Source organism: Trichosurus vulpecula, chromosome 4 (assembly GCF_011100635.1).
Source record: "Trichosurus vulpecula isolate mTriVul1 chromosome 4, mTriVul1.pri, whole genome shotgun sequence".
Taxonomy (NCBI): Eukaryota; Metazoa; Chordata; class Mammalia; order Diprotodontia; family Phalangeridae; genus Trichosurus; species Trichosurus vulpecula.
This window is the reverse complement of record NC_050576.1, coordinates 119,613,742-119,634,070: the sequence shown is the minus strand read 5'-3', so window position 1 is coordinate 119,634,070 and position 20,329 is coordinate 119,613,742. Positions and strand designations below refer to the sequence as shown.

General features: G+C 37.1%; 1 protein-coding gene across 1 annotated transcript in view; it reads left to right on the top strand.

Annotated features, from left to right (window-relative positions):
- The window catches only part of USH2A (usherin), a 991,863-nt gene that overhangs the window by 701,992 nt on the left and 269,542 nt on the right, over nt 1-20,329 (top strand). The window contains exons 44-46 of the mRNA XM_036755334.1: nt 2,882-3,091; nt 4,443-4,645; nt 8,277-8,389. Of these exons, the coding sequence (XP_036611229.1) occupies nt 2,882-3,091; nt 4,443-4,645; nt 8,277-8,389 (526 nt within the window). The remainder of the gene's footprint in view (nt 1-2,881; nt 3,092-4,442; nt 4,646-8,276; nt 8,390-20,329) is intronic.

Sequence of the window (20,329 nt, the reverse complement as noted above, 5' to 3'; positions counted from 1 at the left end):
AAAATTCTATTGTCTATGTCATAAGGCAGTAGTATAGGATTGGATGCCTAATGTATAATAAATATGATAATAAATACTAAAGTTTAGAAAAAGCAAGAACCGATGTGGCATGAAGTGGTGAGGGAAGATTTCATTGAGAAGTTACCAAGTGAGATAGAAATTGAAGGAGATATAGGATGCATAAGGTGGAAAGGAGGAGAAATATTTCAGTTGAGGATGATGGCATAATCAAAGAATGATGTTGCAGAGGCAGCACTGGACTCAAAGTCAGGGAGACTTGGCTTCAATTCTATTTTTAAAACTGACTAGTTGCATGATACTAGACAAGTCAAAATTAGCTTATCTGGGTCTCAGTTTTCCTCATCTATAAAATGAAGAAGTTGGACTGGCTGTCCCCTATGGCCCCTTCTAGCTTTAAATCTATTTAATTTAAATATTTAAATCAATTAATTAATTTAAATACATTTCATCTATTTATCCTAGGCCATCTACTCTGGTTCTGCAGCCCAAAGGTGGGGAACCTGTGGCCTCGAGTCCACATGTGACCCTCTAGGTCCTCAAGTGTGATCCTTTGAATCCAAACTTCACAGAAAACAGTCAAAGGGCTGCACTTGACAACCTAGAGGGTCACATGTGGCCTTGAGGCCATGGGCTCCCCACCCCTGTTGCACCAATCTTTCCATCTTCCCTCATCAAAACATGTTCTCACTAGGCACTCAACAAAAACAAGTAGAGTTTTTAATAAAATAAGTAATGCTAAAATGCTACTGACTGATGATACCTTATTACTCCCAGGGTTATTATTATTTTTTAAGAGGGACAAAATGTTCTAACTGAAAGGAATGAAACTATAACAATGGGGAAACTTTGCTATGTCCTAAATTCATATTAGGTGACTAGTCTTGTCTATGTTTACTGTGAGGTTACCTGGAATAAACATTGACCGGTATGTTTAACAGTACCAGTAAGTGGTATTGATTTGCTTCCTCAGGTTACTTATATTGTATTGCAGCAGAAGAATCAAATCCAGAATCTTATCCAAAACACATTTTTTCACATTTAGTTTCCCGTGAGACTTGTTCATTCATTCAACTAACATTTATCGAATACCTAATATGTGTAAGGCTTAGTGCTAGGTGCCATAGAAATATTTAGATTTAGTCATGCCTTGTCCACCTCTTCACGACCCCTTTTTGTAGGTTTCTTGGCAAAGATACTGAAATGGTTTGCCATTTTCTTCTCCAACTCATTTTACAGATGAAGAACTGAAGCAAACAGGGTTAAGAGCTTTGTCCAAGGTCACCCAGCTGGTAAGTGTCTGAGGCCAGATTTGAACTCAGGTCTTCCTGATTCTAGCCCCAACATTCTATCCACTGTGTCACCTAGCTTGCAGGTACTAAAATAGACCGAACCATTGATACACCAGAGGCACTATTTGATATCTGGTGAAAGGAATAGTTTATTTGAAAGTCTGGCCTTCAACTCTCCATGAGAGAAAAATTCACTCCTCAGAGTTTAATGAAAACAGGTCTTCCAAAGAAAAGATATACCATTTCATAGAATCACAGAATTAGAAGCCATTAAGTCTAATCTTTTTATTTTGCAGATGAGGAAACTGAGGCACAGAGAAGTTAAGCAATTTTTCCAGGGTCACACTGCTAATGAGCATCTACAGTGGGATTTGGCACATAAAGAAAGCTGCATAAAATGACTCCTCTAGTTAACTTTTTAAGACAAATACAGTATGTATGGAAGGGATTTCTGCAGAAGACATCTTTGTAGAGATGGTAGTCGCAGCATGAGGTCAGGATGGGCTACTTGAATACTTGTCATCAGATACCTTCTAAAATACTTAGTTATTCTTATTTACTCTTTTAGCTCAATTGTTTCTAGCTGCTCAAGAAGTGCAAGTATTGGCAATACCCTCTAAAGGTTGGCATAATGGTACATAGTCCCTGTTTGACCACCTCAGTTAAAGTTCTAGTCATGGTGACCTTTAACTCTTAAAGTCTCAAAGCTGATAAAGTTATTAACAGAACAGTATAATTTCTCAGATTTTAGAAATAAGCTCACACCTGTTTTTATAACCTTTATAAAGCCTTGTAGGGAGATGATAGAATCAGAAAAGGTGGCCTACAAAGAGGAGAGGGAAAGAGAAAAGAACAGAGACTATGCATTGGCAGCAATGTATGAAGGGAATAGATGAATGTGTTTATGGCATGGTGAAGCATCATTGTTGGCATCTCTTTCTCATTAGAAAAACACATGGGTTGTGCCCAAAAGTGAAAACCTTGGGCAAATAAGAATGACACTTCCTGGGAACCTAGTGAACCAAGTTTTATGGGTAAACAAATTGCACACTGATGCCGTATAAATATTTGGAAACAAGCTGTCATTTAGTAAAGTTTGTTAGTGCATAAATTATACCTTAAAATCTGGGAGTACATTGAATAGATGACTTGTTCTACCAAAACTGACTTTAACCTATAATGACTATAATCATAAGAGTTGCTCCATGAGTATTATTTATTTTGTTGTCACCTTTTCCACAATTTATAGCTTTCTGCCCACCTTAACTTTCATGATAAAATGAATTTGCAAAACATAATGTTCAAATATTTGAGGGAAGTTGAATTGTCTCCTGCCTCAGAAAGAAACGTCATTTATGAGAATTGAATCAAACCACCCTGGGAAAATGAACATGTTGTTATTTTAAAGACTTCCAATGAAAGGGGCTTACAAAGATTTCCTTGGTCACTCATTCTAAGCTTCCTCAGATATCACTTTCTCAGCTGTAGGAAATTCATGTAGTGCAAACTGTATTCCAGAACATTGCTAAGATTAACCACATTTACAAGGTATCATGTTGATTATTTAACAGCCCTGAAAGACTTACAAGGTGACGTTGAGTATTATACCCTCATCTGGAGTTCTGCTACATCAAATGAGTCAGTGAAAATCCTGCCAGATGTAAATTATTTTGTAATTGGTGACTTAAAACCAAACACGGAATATCGAATTTTTATTTGTGTCTTCAATGGAGCCCACAGCATCAACAGTGAAGTACTACATGTGACCACTTGTGATGGAGGTGGGTCTAAAGCCTCAGGATTGCTTGGCTTCAGATATGGGAATGAAATTGATTGATTTTTGTCGAGGTTGAGATCAGTCATCCTTCCATTATAAAATTTCCGGTATTAGAGAGGAAAGGAAGGATAGGGGGAGTTTGGGGGTGGGGTAGAAGCTAAAATGCTTAAGTGCTAGCTGCTGTCAAGTGGCAAATCAATAAGCCATCCCACTAAGACTGAAGCACAAAGCTTTAATAATAGGTTATTAGCCCAGTTTGTTCCCTTTTTACTTGGTGTACTGAGGCTGTTGTATACTAAGTTTGAAACTGATTTCATGTCAACAAACAGTAACATTTTGAAAAAATTAATGGTTTTTAAAAGAGATGTACTCCATGAAGCAATGGGTTTCTGACACAAGCAAATACAGTGCCTTCCCTGAGTCACCAGAAATAGAAGGTGGAAGTTCAGTCACAGAGAAAATTTGCCTATGAGTCATTTCCAAGCCAGTTAGCAAGAGGGAGGGAGTAGGGAAGCAACTTGTGAATCTGAAATGTGGCCAAAATGGGCTTTCTAATCTTTTTTGGTTTATAAAGTCTCATTATAAACATTATAATATCATTACCTCCCAAGCAAGCGTTCCAGGTCATTAACAGAGCACTTTAAGTGCCGATCTCATTTCCCTTTGTGGTGTCAAAGGTCAGCACCTTTTGTTTATAAAATAGAATTGATCACAAGGACAATTTTTCAACTAGTTAAGATGGGTTCTTATGATAAAAATAGGTCTTTGTATAGTTATTTCTGACATGCTTGAATAATTGTGTAATTTAACGCTAAGCAAGTTTTTTCTAGTGTTAGATTTCATCATTACCTATGGTAATCAACATTCAAAACCATTTACATAATGACAATATTGCATTATTACTTCATATTGCTGAAGTTATAAGGCTAGTAATATCAGTGCTTTTTTTTTCATTTTCCTCTAGAAGCAATGCATTTGAGTTGTATTTTTGTATCAGGAATATTAAAAAAAATTAACCCTGGGAGGTGAAAGGATGGTAAAGAAGAGGTAGATAATAGATATGTGTTGGCAGTGCCGGTGGGTGAATAATTTATCATCACATCCCACTGGCCACATTTCACTGAAGATTAACACTACGCTGGTGGTATAAAGCATTTTACCACCGGTTCTCATGGTTTCTAACTGAGAGTATAATAAGCCAATTTACAGAGGACTACAGACTGTGATAACTTCATCAGAGGAAAGCAGATAAGCAGGGAACCCTTTGCTAAACCTAATTACTAATCTGGATTTAGTTAAACAAGTGCTTTTTCAGAGACAGCTGGAGTTTATTCAGTTTTTTTCTTTAATTCTAGAGCCTCAGGGCATGCTTCCTCCAGAGGTTGTCATCATCAACAGTACAGCTGTACGTGTCATCTGGACATCGCCTTCCAACCCAAATGGTGTTGTCACTGAGTATTCTGTCTATGTAAATAATAAGCTCTACAAGACTGGCATGAATGCACCTGGGTCTTTCGTTCTGGGAGACCTGTCTCCGTTCACTATCTATGACATACAGGTTAGAACATTGCTTTTTGATAGTTAAGCTTGTGGGTATCATAAATAAAACATGCTGGCCTGTGTCTCAAGGTGGATTTCTTTTTGTCTTGATTGGGTAAGGGGTATCTAGGGGCAGGAAAGGAGGGAAACTGATTGGGATTAAATTGACTTGCTTTTGGGCAAACATTTGGGTCTCTTTGCAGAGAAGATTATGATGGTGAGGATATAAAAAGACAGAGATGATGATATTTTCCTATCCAGGCAAAAATAAAGGCATCCAACTATTGAGAGACAGTTCCACCAAGCAAGGTACTTTTCCAATTCCTGGTACTTTTGCTGCCTTGGGTACCCAATAATGACAGAGCAAAGCTACTGCCTGATTGAATGCTAGCCCACTCTCATACCTGTCCCCAACTGTTGCCTCTGTTAGAAGTCCTGTGAGGCTGGCACCATCACATAATAGGAAGGCTCCTATTTCTGGAGACAGAGGATCATGAGTGGCCATCCTGGCTCTGCTGTTCATTCCCTGAGAGACTTCAAAGAGTCCCTTAACCCTTCAGTGCCTCAGTTATCTCTGAAAATCAAGGGACTTGCAACTGACTTTCAAGCTTTCAATCTAATTACTAGTTAAAAAGAGAAGGACAGAGAGATGCCCCTACAGTGCACAAGTCAGTCCTTCACCTGCACCCAATTAATAGAATTCATAATCACACCAACATTTACAGCTTTATGAAATGCAAACTCCACAAGGCATATTTCCTGCCCTCTGTGAGCTTATGATCTAAAGTTAAAAGGCAAAGAGAGGCAATGTGATATAGTAGTCACAAAATATTAAATAAATGCTCTGTCCTTCATCTCTGTCTCTTCATGCATTTTTGCCTATCTAGAAATCTATCTATAGGGAATGGGCATTTACATAGTACTTAGTTTAGGCACTGAGCTTAAGCACTTTAGAAATATTATCTCATTCAATCTTCACAACAACCCCCAAGTAGGTTCTCTTATTATCCCTATTTTGTAGTTAAGAAAACTGAGGCAGACAGAAATTAAATGACTTGTCCAGGATCACCAAGCTAGTAGATGTCTAAAGTTGGATTTGAACTCAGGTCTTTCTGATTATAGTACCAGCACTCTATCTACTGTGCCACCTCACTACCTCAGTGAAAAGAACACTGGAATTTAAGTCAGGAGACCTTAGTTTTAGTTCTAGCTTTGCTGAAATCTACTTTCATAATCTTCAACAAATTATGTAACCTTTTGGGCCTTAGTTTCCTCAATTGTAAAAATGAGAGAGCTGGATAAAATCATTTCTAAGGCCCCTTCCAGATTTAAAGTTGTGATCCTATACATAGCTCACAATCTATGAAGTAAAAAAGGAGAGGGAAACTCAGTATTTAGAACTATTTTATTCTTGTATCAAACAAACATTCAGTCAATGATGATCAAATATTTATTGAGCAACTACTATGTGTAAATTATCATTGAGGATCTAAAGAACTGTAAGACACGGTCCTTGCCCTCAAGGAATTTACATGCTGACTGAAGAAATAAGACATATTGCTCTATGACATAAAAAAGATAATTAACAATACAAGGCAGTATATGATAAGCACAAAATTATTAACATTGAAAAGAAGCACTATATTTCAACAGCTATATATAATGTTTACACAATTAATAGAATTTGGAAAACCTGAACCTACTCACTAATGTTTCTTATGGCTTGGAAAATGATTTTCAGAAAATCATTAGGCCATTAATGATTTATAAACAGACATTTAAACATGCCCAGGGAGCTGCCTATTTGAAGAATTCCTTTTAACATGTGAAGGATCTTTTTGTAATGGGAATAATATCCATCTTCATCTGTAAATATGAATTGTTTTATATCCATTTTTTTAAAAAAACTGTATCTGGATTTGTAATTTGCATATGGAACATATCAATAGAATGATTAGTACTCTTCAAATTAGAGACTCTTTCCTTTGCTTTGTTATAAATGAAAGAGATTTTCACACATTCTCCCACACTCCGAATATAGGCCTTTGTAGAAAACATTCACATGTAGGTGACATTAATTTTTAGATGATGCAGTAAGCTCCCTCGTTATATATAACACAGTCTACCTCTTTACTAATACTAATTAGGTCTTCTGGTCTTCAATTCTATTGAATTTAATGTATTTTTTAATTTTGGTTTTAGGTTAGGTTTAATTCTTTTAGATCTGTCCACTCAGACCGTCTTGGAAGAGTTTGCTAGTGTTCTAAAAGTTGCTTCAGGTTGCCACAAGACATTAATAAATGTTTCAGATGACTGCGGCAGATTTGTTTGTTCCAGTCCCTATTGAAACACAAAATTTCCCTATGATGACTTTGAAAAGCAATTCAAGGGGAAGCTCGGTGGCGCGGTGATTAGAGCACTGGCCCTGGAGTCAGGAGAACCTGAGTTCAAATCTGGCCTCAGACACTTGACACGCTTACTAGCTGTGTGACCTTGGGCAAGTCACTTAACCCCAATTGCCCTGCCTTCCCATCTCCAAAAAAAAAGGAACTCGAGAAACATTTGGATTTTCTCAAATATTGACAAAAATAGAGAGAACTATTTCATTTAGGGAGGCTTACCAGTATTAATGGTCAGGTTTTTTCAAGACTCATTGGTCTCCTCTAGTTCCTTCCTGCTTCAGTATTTTAGCTAGTAATCCCTGGAAAAAGAAGACTGCCTCTCTTTATCTCTTTCTAAATCTGTCTGGGTGTGTTTCTTTTCCCAGGCAGACAAATTGTCTCTGTCTCTGTCTCTGTCTGTCTTTCTGTCTGTCTGTCTCTGCCACTTCCCTCAATGTCTCTGTCAATTTAAAATGAGTAATATTTCTCTCCTCCCCTCCCCTTACCTCACCTCCCCTCATCTGCCCTCCCATCCCCTCCTCTCCCCTCCCCTCCCCCTCTCCTTCCCTTTCTCTGTTCCTTCAGCAATTTACCAATATGTTTCTTTATCTTTCCTCCCATTGTTTTACTTTTGTGTTGTGTTGTGGACCCCATTTCCAATTATCAGTTATTCCATCCTCCTTGGTTTTTATTCAGATTAAGTCACAGAATTAAGGGGGTGAATGATGATTTTCTGCTGCGATTAGAGTAAAAATACTATTGCAGCTGGAACAAATGGATATAAAATAGCTGAGCCATAGTGGGAAACCTCTCAAGGCTTCATTTTTCTTCCAGTCCACATTAGCATTGAAGCTATTTATTGTAAAATGTCAAGTCTTATGGAAGATATCATCATTACCCTACTTTGGTTATAGATCTAGAGAGTGGTATGTAGTGATAACCTATTATGCTTGCAAAATGTTGCCTAGACATCTTTCCTATTTTGAGTCTGCTCAGAGTAGATTAATGTCTGTCTTTCTTTGAGTGGGAGCAATCCAGGGACTAAACAGCACCGTGTTAAGGACTGAGAAAATTGTAATGGGCCCAGTTTTGACCTCTGATGTGGGCTCACCTCACTAAAGAAGATTGCCATCAAAAACTATTACTTACTAAGCACCCAGACAATGCGTGACATTATGAAATACTTATGGAATGAGGGCAGAATTAATTCCCTGTAAGTTGGTGGTACGGAAAAAATGTTGGATGTAATCATTTAAATAATTCTCACAGGTTGAAGTCTGTACCAAATATGCTTGTGTGAAGAGCGAAGGAACACAAATCACCACTGTAGAAGATACACCATGTGAGATAGCAGCACCCAAAATACATGTAATCAGTTCAAGGTACAGTTTAATTTTTTAATTGAGAGAATTCATGTTATTTTTATTCTATAATGGGACATTATTCTATTAATATTCTTAATTATACCTCTCACTTGATATAAGCTGGGGGAGTGGAGCACAAATACAATTAATAGAAGTTGGGAATATTCCATTTAGACATGTTGTGATAAAGTTGGATGCAAATCAGATTTACCATATCAATGCACAAAGAACAACAGTAGCAAAAATTCGCATTAGCATAATTTCTTGTAATTTGGTCATTTTTCAGTCATGTCTAACTCTTCATGACCTCATTTAGGGTTTTCTTGGCTAAGACACTAGAGTGGCTAGCCATTTCCTTCTCCTGATCATTTTACAAATGCAGACACTGAGGCAAACAGGATTAAGTGACTTGCCCAGGTTTACACCTAGTAAGTGCCAGAGGCCAGATTTGAATTCAGGAACACATCTTCCTGACTCCTGACCTGACACACAGTCCACTGTGCCAGCTAGCTATAAAGTGCTTATATACTACACATTCTCATTTTATCCTCCAAATAACCCAGTGAGGTCAGTAGTATTGGTAAAATGGTCTCCATTTTTTATATTAGACATCTAAATGACTTACTCAAGATTAACAAGTAGTAAATAATGAAAGCAAGATTCAAAATCAGTTCATTCGAATATTCTTTCCACTCTTCCATGATGTCATATTGTTTCCCTCTCCTGCTAATCAGTCCCCATGAGGTAGGGCCCTTAATTTTTTTAAGATCTGAGCACCTTATACTGTTTGACCATTCCTCGTTCTCCCTTTTTCTCAAAGAGTTAATGATCTGCCAACCAACTCCTGAATGTAGGAAACAAATTCCCGATTGATGTGAGTTCAAACACTGGCTATACCATTTATTAGCTATGTGACATTGGACAAGTCACTTAACCTTTCTATGTCTCACTTCCTTCAGCTATAAAGTGAGGGAGTTGAATTAGACGATATCTAAATTCCCTTCTTGGTCTAAATATTATGCTTTTACGATCCTTTCTGAAGGGGTTCCATTGATGAATCCTTCTGTAAAGCAAAGTATCCACTTTGTTCTTTAAGGACAGGGCCTATGTTGCTTTTTTACCTTCATATCCCTAGTGCTCAGTGAAATGAATTCACATGGTAGATGCTTAATAAATGTTAGTTGAATATTAAATTGAAAGAGAAAATCTCTATATCTGAATCAGCCATATAAATGCTGCCAGTGTCTTTAGCACTTCACTTTTGGTCACAATATCTCATGATTCCTAGAATTCCTGAAACATGATCATATGAGTTTTGACCAGTGTATCTTTAGCATTCAAAATATAAAGTTTAACCTCCAGATCTACACAGATCAAATGCGAGTATGATCACTTCAACCTATCACATTGAGTTACCTGTGAAAGTCAGCTAAGACTATAAGACTATTCCTAATATTAACCTTGGTTGATTTACAACCCAAATCAATCATTTTCTGTCATGAAACATAAGTTGATCTGTCTGTGGTAGAACAGTAAATTCCTTCATAGAACTCCTCAGTCTGAAATTTTGAGGTCTCTTTCCCCTAGTTGGTTCTTGATTTCCTGGGCTTGTCAAGGAGAATTATGTTTACTGTCACTGAAAAGAGCACAGATAAACTGACTGTAAGCTCCTTGAATTCTGGGATCATATCTTCAGCCCTGCCTTGTACAGTATTGAGAATGAAGCACATGATCAGTGAACACTTACTGATTTATTGATTAGCAATGCATCTAATGCTGGAGGTCAGGGGTGAAGCCATGATGAAGTCAAGAGACCGTGCATAGATTGTGTAGCCTGGATTACATGCCATATGTGAACCTCTCAAATTTCAGGCTGAGAAACTTAATATGACAAGCCAGTGGTCTGGCTATAGGATAGAGATAGAGAATATTGGAGGATTGATTATGTGGAAATGCACACACATCCTATAAGGCAATGTAAGATCCAAATCAATGACTCCGTCAATCCATCCAGCTAGGCTGACATCATCACTGCAACACAACAATGGAGGTGTCTGCCACACATGGTCTTTGTTGCCCAGCTAATGTGTGAACTGACCCATTTCTTCCCAAGAGTTTTTGTCCTTGAACAGCCTAATAACCTCAACCCAACTGATGGCACAGCTGATTAGTTGCATGGAACATTTCTTTTACCACCTGTGGTTAGTCCACAGTGCAAATAGTCTAGTAGCAGACAGCAAAGAATTTACTAAAGCCCTTCATTTTCCATTTCCTTTCCAGGATAATTTTTCCTGTAAAGGAGTTTCTTGTGGCTGCTTACGTGGGATATGAAAGAAAAGTAATCAATTTTTTTTTTACTCCATTGACTTCTTTAAATAACAAAGTAAAATAAAAACTAACATCCATGGAGTACTTTAAAGTTTGCAAAGTGTATTAAAATATTATCTCATTTGATCCTCACAGCAACCTTGCAAAAATAGTTGCTATTATTGTTCCTATTCTACAGATGAGAAAACTGAGACAAGTGGGCTACACAGGATACATAGCTAGTAAGTTTCTAAAGTCACATTTGAACTCGAGTCTCCTGACTCTGTAGCCACCATTCTATCTACTTCACCACCTGGCTGCACTTGGAGTCCAGTTTCAAAGCATTTCTTTTCATTGGTGTGTTTTGGGAAAATTAACTTTTAATGTCACTCCTAAGGATGCAGATAACTTATCACTGAGGTTAGGAAATTTATTTTAAAAACACCAGAAAGGTTTACAAGAATAATTATCATTAATTTAGGATGCTAAATAGAGACTGGCAGGGACACGAAAGGAACATTTTCCAGTTGTACAGTAATAATGGACTTCCGTGTCACAGCAATGAAATGGAAGTCAGAAAAAGCCGAATTTTAGTTTCAACCAGGTCTTTTTTACCTTGAGCAAATTGTTTATATTCTCCAGGCCTTGGTTGCCCCATTTGTGAAATGAGAGGGTTGAACTAAATGATTTATGATCTCCTTTCAGCCCTAATATTCGGTGCATCTCGGTTTCTGTGATTCTTTAAACTATCTCCAAACAAGTTGATCTCCTAAAATAATTTATTTGGAAATCTCTCTATATATTTTTTGCGTTTCTCCTAGAGCTACTGGCAGTTTTTTTTGCAGTAGCAAAACCAGAATAAGATTGGCAAAAGGGAGCCACAGCCAGATACTGGCATGCAATGACTTCCTTTTCTTCAAAAGATCTATGATAGCAGAGCTTACATTTTTCCAGAGGCCTGACTATAACTAGCAAGTGGAGGCTGCCAAGCCATTTATCCAAATTACACCAAACACTAAAGCAGTTAGCCTCCTGTGTGCATGTTATTGTTGGTGTAATTTCATTACATTTTTGGCAATGTGTACTTGTTAGTTATGTTTCTGTTGGGGTGGGAGTGGGGTCTCTTTTGATTTTAACAACAAACGAAATCAAGGGTGAAAGCCTTCAGGAAAATGCCAAATAACTGGATTTGCTTCCGTATCCCTTGAACTGAATGTGTTTTTGTTTTTGTTTTTTTGTCATTCTTATAAAATCATAGGCCCAAAGATTTAAAGCTAGAAGGGCCATTAGAGGGAATCTAGGTGGTGCAGTGGATAGAGAATGGGGGCCTGAAATCAAGAACACCTGAGTTCAAATTCAGCCTCAGATACTTACTAGCTGTGTAGCCCTAGGCAAATCACTTAACTTCTGTTTTACTCAGTTTCCCTTCCTGTAAAATGGGGGTAATAATACTCATGGTTGTTTTGATGAATGAGTTAATATTTGTAGAGTGCTTTGCATGCTACCTGGCACATAGTAGGTGCTATATAAACGATAACTATTATTATTAATCTAATCCAACTCCTTCATTTTGCAAATGAGGAAGCTAAGGGCCAAAAGAATAAAGTGATTTACCCAAGATCATACAAGTAGAAAGTGGTAGAATCAGAATTCGAACCTAGATCCTCAGCCTCCAAATTTACCATGTTCCCACTATGCTCTGCTGTCTCCTTAGATTCCATTTTTATTTTGGTAAAATAAAATTGTTGGGTAAAACTAAGCTGGCTATGTTGGGAATCACATCTACAGATATAATCAAAGCTTGCCTGATGATAAGAACTCAATTCTGCTTTTCATCTTTGTTTAATTTACATCTTCTTTTCTGTTGGTTTTGGCAAAACAAACCAAAAAACACCTAGACATATTTCTGCTATTAAATATACAAATTAGAAAATGTCAAAACATATGCATGTAAAAAGACATATTCTTTCAGTTTATCATTCCTTTATTCAGACACAGGTACTGTTTCTATATTGCCTCTTCCCTACTTGTCATATTATCATCAGCTGTTCTTATATCCCAAATGAATACTAACTACAGATCGATTGCCCGGACATGTCTGGCCATGGCCTACACGTGCCCTGGGTAGTTCATTTATTTGCCATGGTGGATTTGCTAGAGTGGAATTTAATCAATAGCTAATTCATTAATTCTGGTCCTCGAGTATGTAGGGACTGTGCAGTATAGAGATGGCTGGCTGGCTTGGGCTTTGATTGAAATATGACAAACACTACAGCTGACAGCTTCACCGGGCACTGGGCTGCATATGAATTTCACTTATTTATTCTCTGTAAAGGGATAAACTGGGAAATGAATATCGGTTTGTATAAACAAGGGGGACATTTTAATACATAACTGCCAGAAGACCAAAATGTATGATTTCTAGGCTCTGTGCTCAGGGAAAAGCAGAAAGAGAAAGCAGATCATACCATTTATTGCCTTTAATTGGGATCCTAGCAGGTCTTTTCATTTCACATCAGTTTGGGACTGTATTATTGATGAGAAGGCTGAGGTATCATGTCTTTGTAGCATTCACAAATAATTGTTTTAAAATTTGCCTCCAGGTGCCAAATGACATAAATGATAATTTTGCCTACCAACTTTTTAGAAGTCTTTATGATAGCAATGCAGTCTGGGTACTTCTAAATGAAGGTTAGACCACAATTGCCATTATAAATCCCCTTTTATTTGGAAGTTAATAACTCACCTGCAGGCTGAAGTGTGGCACCAAAGGTCAGCTCAGGAACAAATAGTTTGCCTTTATTATTTGAAAAAAAAGTTGATGTGATGTTTTGAGGTTCTTGGCTTTTCTACACTACATAGATTGGATCAGGCCAGCTCTGCTCAACTAGCCTCACTTTTCTCCCATTGCTCCCAGTGACCACTGAGCTACCTTACTACCTTGTCCTCCCTCTCTCTCTCTCTGTCTCTGTTTCTCTCCAATTTGGAAGAATTACCTAAATAGTTTTAATAACTAGAAAAATCAGGCTGAATTTTAAAGAAAAGAATAACAAATCTTCTTTCTTACTTCAAGATTCCCTGTTCAACAAAGACACCTAATCAGGAATATTAACAGAGACATTCTAGTTTGTCCTTGGCAGAGAACTTTGAAATTTTAATATCAAATTAAATCCTTCATTCTGCTACTTGAAAATATGTAAGAATCTCAAAAAAATAAGTCAGGATGCATTTGATGTTATTGCATAAATCCAACCTTCTGGATAGACTTTAGTCATAAGTACTTAGTGGGTCATTATCATCACCAGGACCAGTGGACTCTGATTTACCAAAACGTATTTGGTCAATGTCTGTGTAAAGGAAAGAATGGATGAGATTTATACTTATTATTTGTGGCAAGAATTTAAAATGTAATTTTCCTATCAGTTCAAGAACATGATACTGAGATATAGGTAGAGAAAATGGACATGACCCTGAAAGCCCACTTGGCCTATAGAAAAGATTTAAAGGACATGATAAATGTCTTTAAGTATTTGAGGGGCTATCAGTGAAAGAGAGATTGGCTTTCTTTCTCTTGGTCCCAAAGGACAACCACAATTGATGGGTGAAAATTTCAGAAAAGGCAATTCTGTTCAGATAGAAGGAAAAACATCCTGATTATCAGAGGCTGCCAAAAGTAGAATGTGATCTTTTTTAGGTACCATGTTTCTCATCACTGAGGCTTTCTAAGTGGAATCTGTATTATCATTCCTTAGAAATATAGAAGGCCTTCCTATTGAGGTGTAAGTCAAACTAAATGACTATGTCATCAAAGAAGCTTCTTTCACAAAACAAGTCAACATAGACAAAGCATTAGAATCCCAAATAAAGTCTTGTCTAGACCCCACTCTGATCTTTCATTGTCTCTCATCTTTTATGAATTTATTTTTTATTGACTAACAATGCCTTCCTGCTTCTTCACTATCATAGTCATCAGCTGTGTACACTGTCCCACCTCCTTCAGAAATTCCCTGACATGGAGGATCAGGAGCTTATTGTGTAGTGAATACAGAAGACTTTGTTTATTTTTCCCTTCTGGAGGTTCTAGGTGGAATGTTATCTTCAGTCATTTGACCTGTAATCTTCTTTCAATGAAGTACCCATGACTGTAATCCTGCTCCAAGCCCAGTACCTCTCATACAAAAGATTCTTCCTGGTCATCTACCAGTATGAGAAGAAGGAAGGCTCCATAGTTTGGAGCATCTTCATGGATCTTTTAAAGCAGAATATAGCAGTTTTGTCCAAAAAGACAGTGTGCTGATAACCTCCAACTATAGCTTTCACTCTACTGGTAGAAATTCTCTGATTTTATTTTAATAATCATCAACCCAGTTGTGAATGTCTTGGTGATGTCCAAGGTGGACAAAAAAGAATTGCTTTATCATTTGGAAAGGATGAGAATGCTGAGGAGAAGTAACATACACACTAGATTTTAACAGAAATTTTAAAGCATGCGTGGAATAGACAAGCAGTATCCAAGGGACTAAAATTATTCAAGGAATGGGAAATAGCAGTAACAATATTGATGTGTTTATGGTTCCAAAACCAAACGGGAATGAAATATGGGGAGGAAGATATATGCATGGCACCAAGGCAACTGGAAAGAAGATAGCTGGGGAGTAAAATGAATAATTCCATGACTATCTCCAGCTTAGATGTATTGACAACAGAAGTTACAAAGGGAAGAATTTAGGCTTGATGTCAGGTTAACCTTTCTAATAATTAAAGCTGAACAAAAGTGGAATAGGTTGCCTATGGGGGAAGTGGATTCCCTCTTACTGCCTTCAAGCAAAGATTTGATAAACTCATGACAAATATTTTGTGGAAATGTCGCTTGATCATGCATTGATAAGACTAGAAGATCCCTGAGGTCTCTGCCAACTCTAAGGTCCTCTGACTCTCTGACTACAATTATAATGATGGGAAAATAGTAGTTTCCAAATATCAGGGGTAAAACCAAAGTTAGCACAAAATGGAAAGTTCTGGATAGCAGTGTGAACAGAGACATGAAACTGAAGTTCTACAGGAAAATGTAAGGTGACTCCAACCCTATTGGAGAAAATATAACATCGATGAGGATATTATTCAAGAGTGTGGGTACATGTTAATTTTGGTTATTTGATTGTAAGTAGTATAAAACCATTACCACTTTTTCCAGCAACACCTTCTCCAAAATGGTAATGTTATGTCACTACTGAGAACTTTCAAAGCAGGTAAAAGGCATAATGAATAGCAGATCAGTGTAGGAAAAGATTGCAGATTTCTGCTTCTACCACAAAATAGCAGTGTGGCTTTGGGTAGGGCAGAGAAACAGTGGAAAAGTGACTCTTGAGCTCTCGGAGCACTCCTTCTGTTGCATCAGTCTAAGTATTCTAGAGAAGTAAGTGGTCAGAATGGTAATCTGTCATGGATAATGATTTGGTGATAAACTTAAGATAGCATTTTAGAAGCACATGAACATTATCAGATGATATCCCTTAGCTCTTCACATCAGGAAGTATTTATCTTTTTTGGTTCCATTCTAAACTCTTGGAAAAATGTGATTTGTTCTAAAAATTCCAACTTGTTCCAATGAAATTGGTTTCTTTAACTTTTTATAGTGGGCTAGAAATTATTTTTACCAACTATACATATTGTAAAGAAACAGCATGGCAGATTAAAACACCTCCATCTACTACTGTTCTGAACATTACCAGATCTTGGAATGTCAAATTTATAAATTGATGAAAGATAGCTGTCAAATCCCAATGAATCACAGGTTTATAGATATTTTAGCATTAGAAAGGGCCTCAGTTACCATCTAATCTAATCCACTTCCAAAAGTAAATCCCCACTACTTCATTCACATCATCCTGAAAGAAGGGGAGATCTGCCAATTGAGAGGAAGTAGAATCTTTTCCCAATATGTATGGAGGCAATAAAAGCCACCTAAGTTTATTGAATAGGAGGGTGATATGTTAGACCTGTATTTTAGGAAAATCACTTTGGTGGCTGAATGATAGATGGATTGGGATGCAAAGAGACTCAAGGAAAAAAGACCCACCAGAAGAGTATTTAACAGTCAAAGCGTGAGGTAAGGAGGGCTTGCCCCAGAAAGGTGGCAGTGTCAGAGGAGAGAAGAGATCTTCTCAACATCAAGAGATATTTCAAAGGTGAAGTTGACAGGCCTTGGCAGTAGCTTGGATATGGAGAGTGAGAAATAGTGAAGAATCAAGAATAACTCATAGGTTGGAATTCTGAGGGACTAGAAGGATGGTGTTGCCCTCAGTAGTAATGGGGAGGGCAGGAGGTGGTAAGGACTTGGGGGAAAGATAATGAATTCCATTTTGCACATGCTATTGTAAGATGTCTACTAGACTTTCAGTTCAAGATGTCTGAAAAGCAGTTGGAGATGTGAGACTGGAGGTCAGAAGAGAGGCTAGAGCAGGATAAATAGACTGGAGAATAGTCAACATGGAAATGGTAATTAAATCCATGGGAGTTGATGAGATCACCAAGTGAAATAAGATAAAGAGAGAAGAGAAGATGGAAGCCTACAGGTAGGGGCCATATTCTGGATGAGGACCCAGCAAAGGAGATAGAAAAGGAGCAGTCTGAGAGGTAGGAGGAGAATCAGGAGAGGGTAGTATTTTAAAAACCTAGAGAGAAGATAGAGAATGTGATCAGCAGTGTCAAAGGCTTGGGCTGGGGGCTGAGGGAGGGAGGGAGTCAAGGAGAATGAGGATCAAGCAAAGGTCATTGGATTTGATAAGTAAGCAATCATTGGTCATTTTCAAGGGAATACTTTCTATGGAATGATAAGGGTGAGAGGAAGAAAGGAAAGGAAAAGAATAATAATTTAATAGAGCACCTACTGTGTGCCAGGCACCGTGTTAAGTCATTTATAAATATTATCTCATTTGATCCTCACAACAACTCTGAGAGGTGCTGTTATTATCTCCATTTTACAGTTGAGGAAATTGTAGGAAACAGAGGTTAAATGACTTGGCCAGGGTCACACAGCTAATAACTATTTGAAGTTGGATTTGAACTCAGGCCTTCCTAACTTCAGGCCCAACATTCTGTCCACTGCACCACCTAGGAGTCTCAAATAAGATCAGAAGCTGGATTTTAAGGTCTTAAGAAAAGAGTGAGAAGAGAGAAAGTGGAGGCACCTATTGCAGATAGCCTTTTCAAGGAATTTATCAGCAAAGGGCAAAAAAGATAAGCCACAGGCCTTTAAAAAAATTATTCATAGTGTTTTTTTATGTTCATTACATAACATGACCCAGAGTTGTAGGCACAAAGTAATAAAGTAGTTTACTCAAGGTTTGGGAATAATAATTGTAGCTTACATTTACACAGTGTTTTAACTGACTTTGAGGTTATCAGAAAAAGGAATAGCATTGTTTTTACCGTATTACGCCAAAGTTGTTGGGGGTATGGGAGAATAAGGTAAGTAGAAGAGAAGGACTAGAAAGGGAAATGAGGAATAAAAGACTTGTCTTAGGCAAGAATGGGAAATGAAAGGTGACCATCAAAACCATTCCCCATATGATGGGGTATGTGAGGCAAGAAAAGATAAGGGCCTTATAATGGGTTTTGTTTAGAAGAAATATGCATCTCAATCATTTTGCAAGTGTTATGATTCCCAGAAATTAATCTCACCCTGAAGAGAGGGGATATATGAGTTCCTGAGGATTGGTGGCACCTGGGATGTTAGGGAGAAAAATAGATCCTAGTGGTAAGATATACTGGGCTTAGGAGGGTTGAGTGGTCATGTAGTCATGTAAAGGGTAAAGGCTAGGACTAAGCTTCATAACTAAGAATACACAGTGATTCTGATCGTATTCCATTTCTTCCTTCACAAATTGATTTCTAAAAGTGAAGTATATAAGAAGAAGAGCCCAACAGATAAATAAACAAACAAATTAAGGAAAGTGAAGATGAGAACTGTAGATACACTAACATGGAAGTGGAAATTAGAAGGGGGCATATACTTGACAGTCCAGAAGCAATAACTTTCATTAGAGGCATAGAATAAAGAAGGAACATGTACAAATACAAAACATGAATAGAAAAATAGAGTTCATAATAAAGTAAAAAAGGATAAAAATAAGGATGAAAATTTAAATGAAAGCTTCCTAGAAATGGCATCACATAAGAAAGTTGCTTAAGATGTTGGGTAGTGTATAGAGATTGGGAGTGAGGAACCATACACCTGTCTAGATAGAAAAAGGAGGTAGCTAAAATGGTAGGTAGGGAGGGAAGGTAATTAAACAGATTGAAAAGAAAGATACAGTAATTTAAATAAAGTCATGGAAGTTATCTGGAGGGGAACAGGCAAAACTGTAAGAATAAGAAGCATCACACAAGTGTAAATGATGCTTTTCAGAGAGAAAAGGTGCTAATGTAAAAAAATAGCAAAGGGCAAAAAATCAATACAAAAGAAATTAATGAATAAAAATGACCATCTAAAAATTGAATCTTAAATGTGAATGAGTCAAATTAAATGAAAATGATGGGTGAACGGCTAAGAAAAAATATCCAACAGTTTGTTGCATGTAAGAATCACTCATAAAAAAGGTGGGAAGGGAGTAGAGATAGAGACTGGACCTGTGATTTCATTAGTTAAAAGAAACTTGAAAGAGAAAATATCTTCTACCAGTACAGGACTGTACATTTTTCTGCAACTTATAGCCTTAGAGAGTTAAATGGGGGCATTGGGAGATTAAGGGATTTGCTCCGAGTTACACAGCTATTATATGTTGAAAGCAGAACTTGATCCTATGTCTTCCTGACTCAAAGGCCAACTCTCTATACACTGCAACATAATGCCTCTCAAAATAAAATACAGACACATACAAAACAAAAAAATGAAACCTTGGTTCAGGTAATCTTAAAAAAAATCAGAAGTTATAATTATGCTTATCAGGCAAAGGAAAAATAAAAATAAACATTGAAAGATAAAAAGGTAACATTATACTAAAAGGTAACTTAAATAACAAAATAGTAATTATTAGAAATAAATGCACCTAATTGGCATGATGTTTAAATTCATAGCGGAAAACTAACTGAAATACAAAAATATGCAGACAACGACCCAATAATTGTGGTCAATTTTAATGTTATCTTCTCAGAGTTGGATAAATCTAGCAAATTTTTCCCCCAAAAGGTAAGTTTAGCACAGACTATTGGAGAAGTCAAATTTTAAAGGTTTATGATATCTTCTTAATTGAAAGATATTTACCAAGACCATATAGTAGCATTACAAAAATAGACCGTGTGCTATGTCAAAAAAATTATGATAAAATATAAAAAGTAGAAATATTGAACGTCTTTTTCACAGTCCATAACTATACTCAAATCTCAAATACATATATGATTTCATAGATTTAGACACTTCCTCCAATGTTACATAACGCCATCCACCCACGACTTCCTATCGTATGTGACTCTTATCCAAGTTCTCCCCAAACTTCCTTTAATTAATTGTTGTTCATCCTTTGTTTTTTGAAGAGGACAAATGGCTTACACATGAATTGGATTTAAGTGAGGCAGAATTGCACAAAGTCCTCAGCCTCACTCTCTCTTCCTGAGTCATCAAAGTCCAATGGCAGGGTAAAAGTCAAGATG